The 15,197-nt window shown below is 38.1% G+C and overlaps 1 protein-coding gene across 1 annotated transcript in view; it reads right to left on the bottom strand.

The window, feature by feature from the left end:
* The window catches only part of STRN3 (striatin, calmodulin binding protein 3), a 44,182-nt gene extending 39,834 nt beyond the window's left edge, over positions 1 to 4,348 (bottom strand). Inside the window, exon 1 of the mRNA XM_010191795.1 lies at positions 4,243 to 4,348. Within this exon, the coding sequence (XP_010190097.1) occupies positions 4,243 to 4,271 (29 nt within the window). The 5' untranslated portion in view covers positions 4,272 to 4,348. The remainder of the gene's footprint in view (positions 1 to 4,242) is intronic.
* Between the last annotated feature and the right edge of the window lie 10,849 nt (positions 4,349 to 15,197).

Genomic DNA, 15,197 nt, shown 5'->3' with positions numbered 1-15,197 from the left:
CCCTCCTCTTGTGTAAAAGACATCATCACATCTGTTCCACACATGCTTAGATGAATACCAGAAATATCAAACTACTTTGTAACTACTACTGCATTTTATTTAATCTTGCACACTGATGTACTGTTTTGTACTTTTTTCCTAAGAAATTGTCATTGTCTGAATGAGTTTTTCTGACTCTTATAATGTGGTATTTCACTGCATGAAGCTTCAGTATCAGACAGTGAGCAACAAGGGGAAGAGAAAGGGGGTGGGGAGGGATACACTGAAAACTGCTATCAACAATTTTCAGATCTGAAATTCTCAATTTATTTTGCTTTGGTGATGGTATCTTCTCATTATTTGTGATTCTTCACTCAGAGTAACAGTGGCAAAAAAAAATAATTAACATATATTATCCTGAACTCTTCATTCAGCCCAACAACCAAGAAACTAACATACCACAATTCTTGGATGACTTACAGACAAGTCAGTACCCGCTTGCTTTCCTTACTCAATCCACCATACCTTTGCAATCAGAGCCCCTCAAACTACCAGGCATTTGTAGCAAAAACATAAAAAAGCTTCCTCGTTGCCTCCCACACATTCACCAATCAACTCCAGAGTTTCAGTTCCCGTTTTTATGAATCTTCATGACAATTCTGGCTGGGATTTAAGCAAGGATTTTCCTCTTGAGAAGCATGCAGTGTTGCCTTGTATTCACTAGCCACAAGAACTAAAGCAAACTGTATGTTTCTGCTGTTCTGCTCCTGTTGTACACGATTACAGGTTTCTTGTCTATCATATTAATTTTTGGAATGTCATGAAAATTCAAACTATAAAGGCAGCTGCATTTCGGGGGACAGCTGGAATGAGGTTTCACCAATACCATTCACCTTCCAATTTTGCATCAGTTATGTTCTAGACGTGGGCTGTGTGGTCGGTGGTGGTAAATAGCTCCTTTTCACACTGAAAACCTGTCACAAGTGGTATCCTAGGATCAATACTGGGCCCAATGCTGTTTAACATCACAAAATCACAGAATTACTGAGGCTAGAAAAGATCTCTGAGATCATCAAGTCCAGCCTATGACCTAACACTACCACATGGACCATGGCAATAAGTGCCACATCCAGCCTTTCCTTAGACACCTCCAGGGATGGTGGTGACTCCACCACCTCTCTGGGCAGTCCATTCCAATGCCTGATCACCCTCTCTGTGAAAAATTGCTTTCCAGTATCCAGCCTAAGCCTCCCCTGGTGCAGCTTCAGGCTATGCCCTCTCATCTTGGCGCCAGTTGCCCGGGAGAAGAGCCCGACCCCCACCTGACTACAACCTCCCTTCAGGTAGTTGTGGAGAGTGATAAGGTCCCCCCAAGTCTCCTCTTTTCCACGCTAAACAACCCCAGATCCCCTAGCTTTGTTGCTCTCCTCTGGACCCACTCCAGCACCTCAATATCCTTCCTGAAGTGAGGGGCCCAGAACTGTACACAGTACTCAAGGTGAGGCCTCACCAGTGCTGAGTGCAAGGGGAGTATTACATCCCTAGTCCTGCTGGCCACACTATTCCTGATACAGGCCAGGATGCCATTGGCCTTCCAGGCCACCTGGGCACACTGCTGGCTCATGATGTTCAGTCGATTGTCAACTAGAACTGCTAGGTCCCTCTCTGCTGGACTGCTCTCCAGCCACTCTTCCCCCAGTCTGTAGCGCTGCATGGGGTTACTGTGGCCAAAGTGTAGGACCCTCCACTTGGTCTTGTTAAACTTCATACTGTTGGCCTCTGCCCATTGACCCAGCCTCTATCTTCACAAGTGATCTTGATGGGGGATCAAGCACACCCTGATGAAGTGTACTGATACCAAACTAAGTGGGGAAGTGGACACTTTGGTAGAGAGAGCCACCCTGCAGAAAGACTTGGATAGGCTGGAAGAGGGGGCTAACAAGAACTGTATGAAGTTCAACAAAGACAAATACAGGGTCTTGCATCTGGGAAAGTATAATCCAGGAGTGCAGCACAAGCTTGGATCTACATGGCTGGAGAGCAGCTCTGTGGAACAGGACCTGAGTGTCCTGGTGGACAAGCTCAATATGAGTCAACACTGTGCTGCTATGGCAAAGAAAGCCAACAGGATGCTGGGTTGCATCAACAGACATCACCAGCAGAGATAAAGTAGTCATTATGCCAGTCTACTCAGCACTTGTCAGTCCACACCTGATATGATGTGTTCAGTTTTGCTTCCCACGATACAAAAAAAATAATTATGTGGACAGGCTGGAGAAGGGTCCAGAGAAAGGCCACAAAGATCATCAAGGACTGGGAAGCCTTCCAATATGAGGAAAGGCTGAGAGAACTGGGTTTGTTCAGCCTTAAGAAAAGGCGGCTTAGGGATGACCTCATCAACATGTTCCAGTATGAAAAGGGTGGCTACAAAGATGGAGACTCCCTTTTAACAAGGAAACACATGGAAAAGATATGGGATAATGGGTACAAGTTACTCATGGGGAGATTCCAGCTGGACACAAGAGGAACAATTTTCACAGTGAGAACAACCAGCCATATGAATTATATATGAATATCCCCAAGGAAGTGGTGGATTCCCCAACATTGGACTCTTAAGATCCAGCTAGACAAGATGCTGGGCCATCTTGGCCAGACTGGGTCCAACAAAGATTAGACCTTCCTCCATACGATCCTTGACATCCCTTCCAACCTAGTTTTCTATGATTCTGTGATGTCTTCAGATTCCACATGTAACTACCTACCTCTGATTGACCTCAGTAAGTAAGAAATCCTCAAAGCCTTACTGTGTGTGTATGCAGAAAGTCTGTGCGCTGCACACAGAGTTTATTATTGCCAAAAACCCCAAAATGCTTTCCTTCAACTGCAGAAAGTTACTTATACCCAAGACACTTGGGTCTGCCATAACAGCACATTATTCCTTTGACACGTTCAATGTTCTTTAAAGGAAGAGTACCCACACCCCAGCACTTCGCATCTTTTTCATCTGCCTTGAATCTAGATTTGCACATTACTGGTAGGATATAAATAATGTAACTTCTAATCTCACACTGGCTGAAAACCTTGAGTTACTTTCCATTTTGAGGACAAGGCTGAATGAAGAAATAGGTCCCTTCTGCCTATTACTTCACCAGAAAACACATGATGTATTGAAACAGCTTTCTGTATAAACATACACTGTTTTCTGAAGCACCTCTACACTGGACTTCACACAGAGGTACGTAACCATCCTTGTCAAAGCATAAGTTAACATTCTTTTTAATAAGAAACCAATTAATCGAAGTTACTTCTATACTAGCCACTCATAGTACTAATTCAAAACGTAAAATATATTTTGACACACTTACTCTTGGACAGCTAACTAACACATCTAGGTGAATCCTCACTACATTTCATTACAAAATGTTAAGTTTACTCTGGCAGGAATGTTCCCTGCAAATCAAAATAACCAAATAAAGGCTATTTTGTCATCTAATCCTCAAGATGTTTACACTGTCAGATTCAGCTACTTTTTAAAAGCAACATAAAATTAAATGTAAGAATTGACACCACTACTGAAAGTACAGGCACATGACAAGATTATTTTCCCACTGTTTTTGCAAAATTAACAACTAATTTTGGTCAAATAAAATAGCCAGGCAACAGAAGAGCATGTAGGTTTGAGACCAGTAGCCTGCATGGACTGAACAGAATTTTAATTTTTAAGCCATTAAATTAACGCTAAAGAAAATGCACCTACTAAGACCAGAAATTGTAGCAGCTACCACATGAAAAAACAAGACTTCAAAATGTAATAGTAACTTCTAAAGGATTCTGTTCTGTCACAAAATACAGTTTTCATCATGCAACACAAGAACAGTTGTAAGGAATCAAGAGAACAACATTTCTCATCCTTTCAAGTTTAATACCACTGCAGAGCACGTATAGTACTAAGGTATAAACAGCTCTGGAACGTTTACTCTTGTTGAGTACACCATTACTCTAACACAGAAAAGGGAAACTGTCCAAGCTGAACTTCTGTGTTTAAGGCACGAGTCCAAACAATTTGAAAATGATGTAACTATTTATTAGAGCAGACAGTGAAGGTTATCAGAACCCATAGTGTAAAGATGACCGACCATAAAGACAGTTTACATAGAGTAACTGTAGAATCATATTAGAAGTAGTTTATGTCATGCAATGGAATCCCTGTTAGTCTGTAAGATCTTCCAGGTCAGAGAAAAGCTGAAAAATCTGTATACCTACCTTTCTTGTTTTAATGCATATTCTAACATTTTTATTCTTCTCACTAAATCTTTCTTCAAATTTTCTTGACCCTTTCTTTCCCCTTGTAAAAACGCTATCCGAGCCTGAGAACACAAAAAAAACAAAGATAACTGATTTTATTCCGTTCTGTTCCCAAAACAAAGCAATGAAGCCTGGCATGGAAAGTGAAACAAAAAACCAAACCACAACCCCCCCCACCAAACCATCCAACCCCCAACTTTCTTGCATTACTCACTTCAGTTAATCATTAAAAACAAAAACATTTCTGCCCTAGACACAAGAGTACTATTTTCTGTTCACAAATGTTGGGGTTTTTGCCTTGAAATAAAGGTATTAAAGTAACTCTAAAACAAGGCACAAACAGCAATCATATGAAACGTTTTAATATATGCACACAATTTCCTCCTTATGGCACTGTAAGCATCAATTGTTCTACATTTTCTTCCAAACTCAAAGCCATATAAAAATAGGTACACAGCACTTAAGCAATGCAGTTTTTAACGCCACTATACTGAACAGATGAAGAAATGGACACATGGATTCAAACAGAGAATTTACAAATCTATTATACAGGAAACAACTCTATTTTATGGATTCACATTTTACTTACTACTGAATACAATGTCAGGTTAGACTATCACAGGAAGATTGCTGTTCTATATGGAGAAAAAGAATGAATGCTTTCTTGGTTTTTCTTCAAAGCATCAACCGTACCACCCACCCAACTTACCAAGAAGCAATGAAGTTTCCTACTTGCCTGCCTGCCTAGTAGGTAACAGTCAACTGAGTAGAACATACAAATGCTCTCAACTAGTGCAAAAGGTCTAGTGGAAAGTAACTTGAAAGTAACTGAAAAATAAAGGTAGTAAGTTTGCTGAGAAAAAACTAGTCTCTACACTACAAGGTGAAAGGGCTTATGTTTTGTCTTTTGCAAGCCAAAATCCTAGGGAAGACAAGGGAATTTGCAGATGTGAATACAAAATATAACCAGTTAACAATATTACTGGATCGGCTATCATTACCAGAAACCACAAACTCATTTGTCCTCATTATGACTTTATATTGGCTGAAGTCACTGCGTAGCTAATTCAATACAAGATTCAATATACATTTTTCTTGAAAGAAGGATTAAAAAAACAATAGGGAGAGTGACGTAGGGATCACGTTGCTCCACAGGGCTTAGGATCAACAAAATTTTCATTATTAAAGGAGGCACCATTAAAAAAAAAGGCAGAGCTATGATCAGCACCTAATCTATCCTTGATCATTTTTTTTTAAAGGGAGTGAGTGGTTGTACATTTTCATTACTCTCAGGGATTAGAGCTTGAAACAGTCTAACCAGGAGGGTATCATTCTTGCATTGTACCTTTCTCAAGACTAACCTATAGTACCATACAAAACTTCACACATCAGCCCTGATTTCAGACTCTCTAGCCTCGTGCTCAATAGCAAACCAAATACAATGTGTTCTTATAGCCTGCCCTAGCTAACCAATGATTTAATAAATTAAAATTTAAAATCCTAGTGAAAACAAGGCAGTTTCAAGTATTTCCGTTAAAAGTCTGTCATGAAAGCACTCTCAACAAACCACTGCCACTTGGTGAGAAAAAGTCATGCACAGAAAAAGATAGACTTTGTAACGATTTCACAGATATTTCAATAGAAAAGATCCAGAATCAGCTGTTTTAAACAGTGGCCTCTCAGTGGAAGGGTATGGGGGAAGCTGAGTAAACCCAGTAACTACACAACTGCAGTTATGTTGCTTAGATTCTAAAAAATACTATAAAACTGACTCTAATCCAACACAAAGTTAACAGCCTTCTTATACATAATTTGCGCTCCTCTAGTATCTAAAGCAGCAAATGACCAGATAATTTCACAGGCTCAACTTGTTATCCCAATTTTCACTACTCAGGGATAAGATAAAATGTAAACAGTGTCCTTACACATAAATACAAATGGAAAACAGTTAAAAGCAGGGGTTTTTTAATTAGTAAGTTACATGCACATATGTGCAACACCGTACTTCAAACATTTCAAAGTCACTGCATGCACAGAGACTCCTTTTACAAAAACAAAACGAGAACAAAATACTTTGCTAATTATCAACTAAGGAAGGTTACAGAAGCTCTTATGCTCTTTGACTTGAATACAGTACTCAGCTCTTTCCTAAACTCGGGTTTTCGGTAAGAGATGGCCTTCTCCCCTGCTGACAGTCTTCTTTCATGGGCCAGCACCATTTGGAACTATTTAACAATCTTAGTTGCCAGCTGCAACTGCTGGGCTTATTCCAGCCTCAGTTTGCTGATAATAGAGAGGAAAATAACACAGCTGCAATCATACAGAGGGACACATCTGCCTCCTAAATGCTCACAGCCAAATCATTTCCTTCTTCTAGAAGTGCGTCTGGGGGTACAGAAGTACAAGCAGAATTAAGTCTCCGTATTTACCAGGTATTGCCGAGATCTCACACTTTTCAGACAGGTTAATGAGCTAAGTGATCTTGAGAGTCAATACACTACAGAAACAATGCTTTAAGAATAAAAACAAAAACCACAAAACAAACCCAAAAATCCATCCTACAAAAACGCCCTCAAAAATCTTTTGTATACAACTGTATTTGTAACAATCTCCACAGGGTCCAAAAGGCTGAACAAAAAGTTTACCACACAGCAACACACTTGGTAGTTTGACACTGTTGTCAATACTAAGACTTCTTTTAGCATCGCTTTCTGTAATTGCTCGTACACACAGCTGACTGATTTTAGGGATTTTTTATTTTTATTTTTTTTCCCTCCATTGTAACCATCATATGGTTAAAACATAACACAAGTCAGCTACACAGAAGTTAAGAGCTTGATCTTTAGACATTAATTTAATTAATTTAACAGAAAATTAATTTAGACTTTAGGAACACTTTGTCATCAAGGCCCACAATACAAAACTAAGAATAAGATCGCTGCAAATTTGCTATATAAATTACAATTATCAACTTGCTTCCTCAAGTCCTGAAATGAGGTGTGTCAGAATTATCACTTGATGTATTGCATCACTGTGAGCCATAAGAATTAACACACAATTTTAAAACACCAACTTTTTTGAAAAGAAGTAAATCTCAGGTTTTATAAAAGCAGATAAAGTAAACAGATCAGGCTCCCTCAGGGTTGCTGTACTAACTCAGGCTCCATACACAAAGACAAAAGCATAAGAAATGCTCTCTACATAACACAACTTTCTCAATCCTCAGATATTCCTTTCCTTTGAAACAACCCTTGGGAGAGCTGGATTCAATGCGATCTGTAACTATACCAATGATTAAAGACTGACTGGCACTAAAATCAGGAAACAAAATGGCACAGAACAATTTGGTACTCACGTTCCCTCCCTCCTAATTACAACACCTTTCTTTCTATTGTCTTAAACCAATTTGTAAGTCCCCAGGCTGATACTAAGAGAAGCAATCGTCCTCCTCCTCCTCCTCGTGTTTCTGTTCCCTCTACTGTGCTGACTTTGCTGCTTGTGCTGTCACACGTTAAGTTTACTGAGGAAATCATTCCATTTATGTTTTACTCACTTCTGAATTACATCAGTTTCCTGATCCTACTCTGTACAGCCATGGGAGTACTTAGGCTGGCACAAGGGATGCAAACAGGATATTGAAGTAACAGTTCCTTTCAGTGACAACGTGGTCTTAAATCAGTCTAAACTGACCACGGTATCATAGTTTGCACGTCCAGGGTACAAGAGCTACAAAAACAGGAGTAGAGAGACCAAGAAAGCCAAATACAAGACAGCTCTTAACACTTTTGAATTACAAACTCAAAACATATTTAGGAACGTATTAACAAGGCCATTTCTTAAGGGGGAGAAAACATGTTATTTTATACAAACATGTAAAGCACTAGCTCTGTAAGCAAAAAATATGGCCACCTATGGCTTTAAAAGAATCCAGCTGAATTTAGTTCTGTACCGATTCTGGTAGAATATTTTTCCCCACAGACAGGAACATGCTTCAGATTCTTCAAACAACTTCAACCAGGAGCCCCTTTTTCAGGGCAGATTCCTCCTCCTCTTCCAACAGGCTGCCCATTTTAATGTTTATGGTATTTTCACACATCTCTGAGATCCCCTGTCTTTCTACAAAATTCAGTGACACTTGCTAACTCTGGGCTCCCTCTACACCTTGGCCCTCAGCTGTAAATAAAGGTATCACCACAGGACCTTGCCCAGTTTTATTATGACAAGTGAATTCAGGGAGCTCCGAGAAGAAGCGAGAGTGACGGATACTTTGTATTTGTGCAAGGACGCATGAAACAACGCCTGAAACTAGGGAAGACCGAATACAAGGATAAAAAGAATTACTGGACAGCTACTTGAATAGTACAGATCCCATGAAAAATAACTGTCTGAGATCAAATAACTACAGAATGCACATATAGAAGGGGACAAAAAAATTGTAACATCTAACATTCTAGACTTCATAAACGTTACATTGTGTTAATGGTGTGTTGCATTTCAAACATGCACTACATTTTGTAGTTGGAAAGGTATTTATCACTGAGAACAAAGGAGAGAGCTTATTATGGGCAGGGAAAACTGCATATGCAACTTAAAAGGTTATAGAATAACTACATATCAATTTCAGAGTCTTATTTTATTAATAAATCCTGATATGCAGTATTTGAAATATTCACCTAACATCTCTAACCTAGCAAAACATAACACAGAGGAAAAGAGGCATGAAACCTGAATGGTAAAGCATGTAAGACTGATTAAAGGACTTATTTTACACTGTTGAAACGTTACCATTTCCTGTACAATCCAAACAATCAAATTCTAATAGATTTACTAATACAGGAACATAATCAGTACACGACTATACTTTCTTTCCATTACAGTTGCAAACATTGTTAACTCTCAGGCTCTAGAAGTATATTTCAAAAAAATTCAACTACATGTAAAGCAATGCCAGCTGCAATGCAATGCTCATGTTCTGTTTTTCTGTAGTCCATTCTGACTTCTAGAAGGAAGGAAGAAAAGGCCTGCAGTATTTTAGAAAGAAATGCAATACACTGAAGCAGCTTGAATATACGTACCCAGTGCACACAAGTGTGTGCTTATCCTACACATGTGCATGTAAGAAAACTTTAAACAATAGTAGGATTATTTTTTTAATAATCTTGTTTTAACCACTAGATTATTATCACTCAAAAAGACTAAGATAGTCTTCATTTTTAGATGTTTGTTATGCTTAAGATGAAGCAGAACACTGTTTTGGAAAACTAAAGAATACTGGGGAGGTGGAAGATTTGACTCACAATAGTAATTTAAGAGTGGACACACCTGTGTGTCCTACCTACTAATGTTCTTGTTTCCCTTTTGTGAACAGGAACTACCTAAGAGAAACCTTCACCTTCAGTTTTCAACAGTGTGTAACCTCATCTCATTCACAGCATCTAAACCATCATACATCTAAATGTTTAATGCTTTTACAGGAGTTTTACTGTATCCTTACAGACTTGACTGTCTCCAAGACTTATTACAATTACTCAAGCTGTCAAGTGAGGACTGAAAAAAGATAACTTGACTACTTTAAATAAATACATGTACATGTACATACACATATAAAAAAATCTTTACCTTGCAAATGCAAGTCTCAAGCAAGATTCTCCTTCTAGTAAGCTGTGCAGTGAGATAGGTGTCACTGGTCACATCAGGATCATTCATTTTTCTAAGATATACTACTTTTAAAGATCCAATACAGTAAAAAATAATTGAAAGACTTAAAAAAAATAGAAACACCAGGTCTCATATGTTAACAGAAAACCTCTACTTCATAAAATAAGTCTCAGTTAACGATGCAGAAAAAAAGTTTTCAACAACTAGTTAATACTAGTGCACATCTGAACAACACTTGCAAATACAGAAGATAACTTTCTGCAGAATCTTATGAACCATCAGTTAAATACCAAGTCAGTAACTACTGCACAAAGTAGCAATGGTGTTTAGATGTTTCCTGAAGGTTCCCTTTTTATAGATCTTTTCCATTTGAGCTGATGATCATTTCCTGCTCCTCAACTGATACTTTTTCCAAAGACTCATCTGATCACTTTCTGATCCTTTTTCAAAAGCAATTCCTAACCACTAGAAAAGTGACAACGTTAAACAACTGTCCCACAAGAGTGGGACAGGAGAAACCCAGTTAGCTCTAAGAAGCAATCTGGCAGGTTAATGACAACTGACATACAAGCGAATTTACTCACCCGTAAGTCCCCTTCAGTCCTGCAGTGACTGTGGCAAAGACCAGGCTTGCGAATCTCTCTCCTTCCTCTTTTCTCTCACCTCCTCACCTTCAGCCACTCAGATTCAGAAGTTTGCTTCTTTTCAATTACAGGGTCAAGCACTGCCAAGTTTCAGCAGCTTCTTCGAATCCAGCCTTCAACTTCCTCCTCTTCTATGCTAAGGTGAAATTTCTATGCCACTTAAACTCAGTATAAGACTGCCTTCATTCTGGTCTTATTCCTAACTAGGATTTTTTTCATGGAATAATTTTTTCTTGTGCTAGGATTTTTACAGCCACTCTGCTAACCAATGCAGTATTTAGGAATGTTAGAGTAACAAAGCTCACACAACTCACAGATTGGGTCTTTTAAAGACTAGCACCATCTAAATTTCATGGTCTGGAAACTAAGTAAACCAATTGTCCGTAGTCTTCTATAGAAGTACATGGAAGCCAGCAGCCTAACAATCAGAAACTAAAACAAAACATTCTATTGTAAATTTGTTCTTGTAATTTTATAAGTAAAAGTGTAAGTGCCTTAGCTGTTTATAATTCATTGACCATTCTTGCACTAAAGTGTTCTTTATCCAACAACAGGTTTCTAAAATTTTGTTTCAATTAAAAACTTACAAATTAAAACTGTACTTGGGGTTTTGTAAATATGTTTTGCTTTTCAATTTCAGTCCCAAGGCAATCCTTCAGAAAAGTAAGTTCATGTCTAGGAATTTTTAAACAAACTGTCATACCCCTGGAATAAGATTCTATTCTGTAGGACAAAGATTACACTAACTTCAGGAAAAGCGAAGTTAATCTGGTCATTATCATCCACATACTGCAAGAGAACTGCTAAAATGCTTCATGCCAGTGTCAGAACATCATCCACTGTCCCTGTATGCCCACTCTCCTTCTCCCCACACACCTGACAGCTTCTGTATGCATTTTATTTTAGCATCATTAAAGACTCCTCTACTAGCAAATGTACATTTTCCTTTGCACCTCACATGCAAATCATCGGGAACATCAGCAATCTAAGTGGACACAAGATTCAGCAAATTTTAACTGAAAGCCATTAAACAGCCATAATTACTTCCTTAATCAACTGACGGTTCACAGAAATGCCTGCAGGTACTAGGTCACCTAACCAGACACAAATGCTCATTCTGACCTCAAAAAGTGCTCACCCATTTTCATCTCCAAGTTATTCTACCTTCATCGGTATCAATATAATCCTACTGAGAAATTACAATCTTTCCATTCAAACATCAAATTGAATAGCCAAGTAAAACCAAATCAGCAACTTACAAACCCTTACTATTTGACAAAGAGTCTGGACAGCATATTTCAACCGCATGCAGCCTTTAGGAGGCTGAATAACCTATGACACATGTTTGAACACAAGCACCCAAGACTCTAGGCAGTCATGTTTCTAATAGTAATTTAAGAAAGCTCTGCAAACAAACAAATTAAATTAAGTTCTCTTTACATCTAGGACTGTTTGAGAACATAAGTATCCTTCCTCAACAAAGTATGTACTTCCTAAAGATCAAGCCAAGTGAAATAAAACTAAGAATCCCACATCTGTTTCCTTAGTGGACTTGATGTGATACTTTAACTCATATAATATCAGTTTTTCCAATACATAAAATAAGAACATTAGTGTTCATACGCCTTTTACAGAAAAAAGTTAATACAGGACATTAAATAGTTTTACATATGAACATAGTCACTTTCAATGAGACCACTAAAAACTGCAAGAACCTGAATTATGCAGTTCAATCTGTCAATACATAGTTTGATCAATGCCAAAATTTAACACAAAATACATCCTACATTCATCTCCTGTCAGTGTTTCTTTATGAAGCCACCTAGCAAGTCTCCACCCCAATATTCACAATAGCACAAACACCAAAGTTAGCATTTGTCAATGTCCAAAACAGACTGCTGCTGAAAGTCTCTCTCACACATTACCGAATGATGCAAGAGAAGTATACAAAGGGAAGGGAAAAAACCAACAACAAACTACCACAAAAACACCAAGCCTCTCAAATTTCCTTACCACTCAACACAGCAGAGCTTGAGAGCATCTACCTAAACAAACCAGTTTCCTTGACATGGATTTCTGGGACCTAGTACTTTCACTGTCTCGACAGATTTTATACAGTCACACAATCTTTCACAAAATATTTTTAATAAATAGAGGACATAATGGATATCCTGTGTTTTTGCAGACTCAATGCTACATTTTTTCTTTGCCACATACAGTAGCCAAAAATCAGTATTTTTTTCACAGACAAAAAGAAATTCTTATTACAAACACTATGTAGTAAGAAATAATTGAAGCTTTGCATTTTTAAAAATTCAATTAAGTCATGGTATTTACCAAATGTCTGTGCTGGAAAAAACCCACAACACAATTGCAACACCAATGTCAAAAGCTGAACTTTTGCCAAAAGTATCAGCTATCAACTGTAAGTCCTCGCCCTCTCAATTAACAAGACTGTATTTAGTATTTCCTAAATAAACTTTCTATCTTGGAACTTTTTGTGCACTATTGCAGTACAAAATGCTTGAGGGAGCAAAGCTTACGAGCAGTATCTTCTCTTTGGACAAACTAATGAAAACAGACACAGACGAGCCCGTGGAAAAGCCATAGTTCAATCCCCAATTCTGTAAGATACAGCAAAATACACCATAACCACAATTAGGCTGTGTTTTAAGTGCTTGAGAAGTAACTCTTGACCATCACAACTATGACACCACAGTACAGCAAGCATTTGGAAGACATTTAGCATGACCACAGATGTCAGTTTATTTATGAAATGTTCTGTGTAAAGCAATGCTAAATAATCCCTAAAAAATTTTCACTCGACGCTGAAGTCTCTGAAATAGTGTTCTGCCCAGACCCAAGCTCTCATATATATTTACTCATACCACAATAATCAGAGATTCAAAATAAACTGTTGAACGTGCTTGTATCTTCTCTGTTTATTGCTGAAACACAGTAAGGGTGCTGTAGACATGTTTGCAGTCTACACACAACGCTATGTAATGGTTCTGAATTACAGCACAAACTGATTGCAAAAGACAGACTGAAGAGCAGTGCAATCTGAGTAATTGTAAGAGAACTTTTAAGGAAAGGTCAGGGTTATTTTGCAATCGAGAGTCTTCGAACTTACACTGCAAGGGTTCTTGTGCATTTTCTTCTGATTTTTATTTTTTCAAGAACAGCTTCTAGCCCTGGACAGGCATATTCAACAACCCTCCAACAAACTACTGAACTACTGTACTTTGACACCGGCTATTGGTCATCCGACCAGGTCACTAATTTAGTTAATAAATGAAAAGGTTGTTGCCTTTCTTAGCAGAAACTAGCTATGTTGAGTCCATTTCACCTATTACAGTACAGACACCACTGGCTTCCTTTTCATTTAAGACAGCCATTCAATACTGTGAATATGCAAGATTAATCTACTGTACTTTCATGATCAAACTCCTGCTTACTATTGCAGTTTTCTCCCTAACTGGATTAGAAAACACAAAGTCAAAGGAGTGACACTAGAAATAAGCAAACTATGCATTTGTGTGGCTGTATATACTTATACACACACATATTTTAGTGGAAGTTGATTTGGAAAACACGCTTTTTCTATCCAAAGTAGGCAATATATAGCACTTCCCATTTTCAATCAAATTTGGACTAGATGATCTTTCAAGATCCCTTCCAACTCCTAACATTGTGTGACATCATCACAGTCAATGTGTGTGAATCAAAGTCAAGGTGCTGCAGACGTAGTTTTACAGAAGAACAGTGCAGTCAGCTAAAAATATATCTATAAACTCTCTGCCTTCGAGGAGCAAAGCAGTCTTCTAGCCTCTCTAACTGTGTAACTGGAGTTAGGAGAATCTAGGAAAGCATATTTCTGAACTAACGATGAAGCAAATAAAATAGATTTAAAAGACAAAAAGATCAAGTAGAGCAGTGTGACACTTAGGCCATATTTCATCAGTTACCTTTGTACTGAATCGGAGTTATGACTTAACATTTTAAAAAAACCAACAACCTCCCTCCTATAAAACTTCAAAAGAACAGAAAGAAATCCTCTAGTTTTCTCAGTAGCTTATTTCAATGGTCCAGTTCTTCACTTAAGAAAGCTGCCTTAAGAAAAGGCATGGAAAGATCACATAAGCTTAATAGCAGTAGATTAAACTAGAGTAATAGATTACTTATTTTGAATCCATTTATATTTCTTCTGTGTGTTCACATAGAAAGAATTTCTAATTTTCATGGTAGAAAAATTATTCAGTATGTTTTACACTTGTTGCCTGTTTCTTTGGCTGTTCTACAACAACAAAACAAAACAAAACAACACAACACAACAGTAACCCAACTTCACACACACATCACATCACCTACATGCCCTCATTAGGATAATTTTCTTTTTTTAAGGTGAAGTTCCACTCTGCTGTGTCATGCTCCTTAAGTTAAACAATTTCCTACTTCAAATTAAAAAGCATCTGAATACACCTAAAACCCAGGGAGGCACCTACTAAGGCTGCCTCTCAAACTTGTTTCTGATTACCCAACAAAACTGAATTCGAAACAGACCACTCTGCAAGGTGTTATTTCCAGGCCTTGAATTGTTTTTTGTGTCAA

This window comes from Mesitornis unicolor, unplaced genomic scaffold, assembly GCF_000695765.1.
Source record: "Mesitornis unicolor isolate BGI_N332 unplaced genomic scaffold, ASM69576v1 scaffold9999, whole genome shotgun sequence".
Taxonomy (NCBI): domain Eukaryota; kingdom Metazoa; phylum Chordata; class Aves; order Mesitornithiformes; family Mesitornithidae; genus Mesitornis; species Mesitornis unicolor.
Note: the sequence above shows the minus strand (reverse complement) of the source record. Positions and strands in the feature narration are given on the sequence as shown.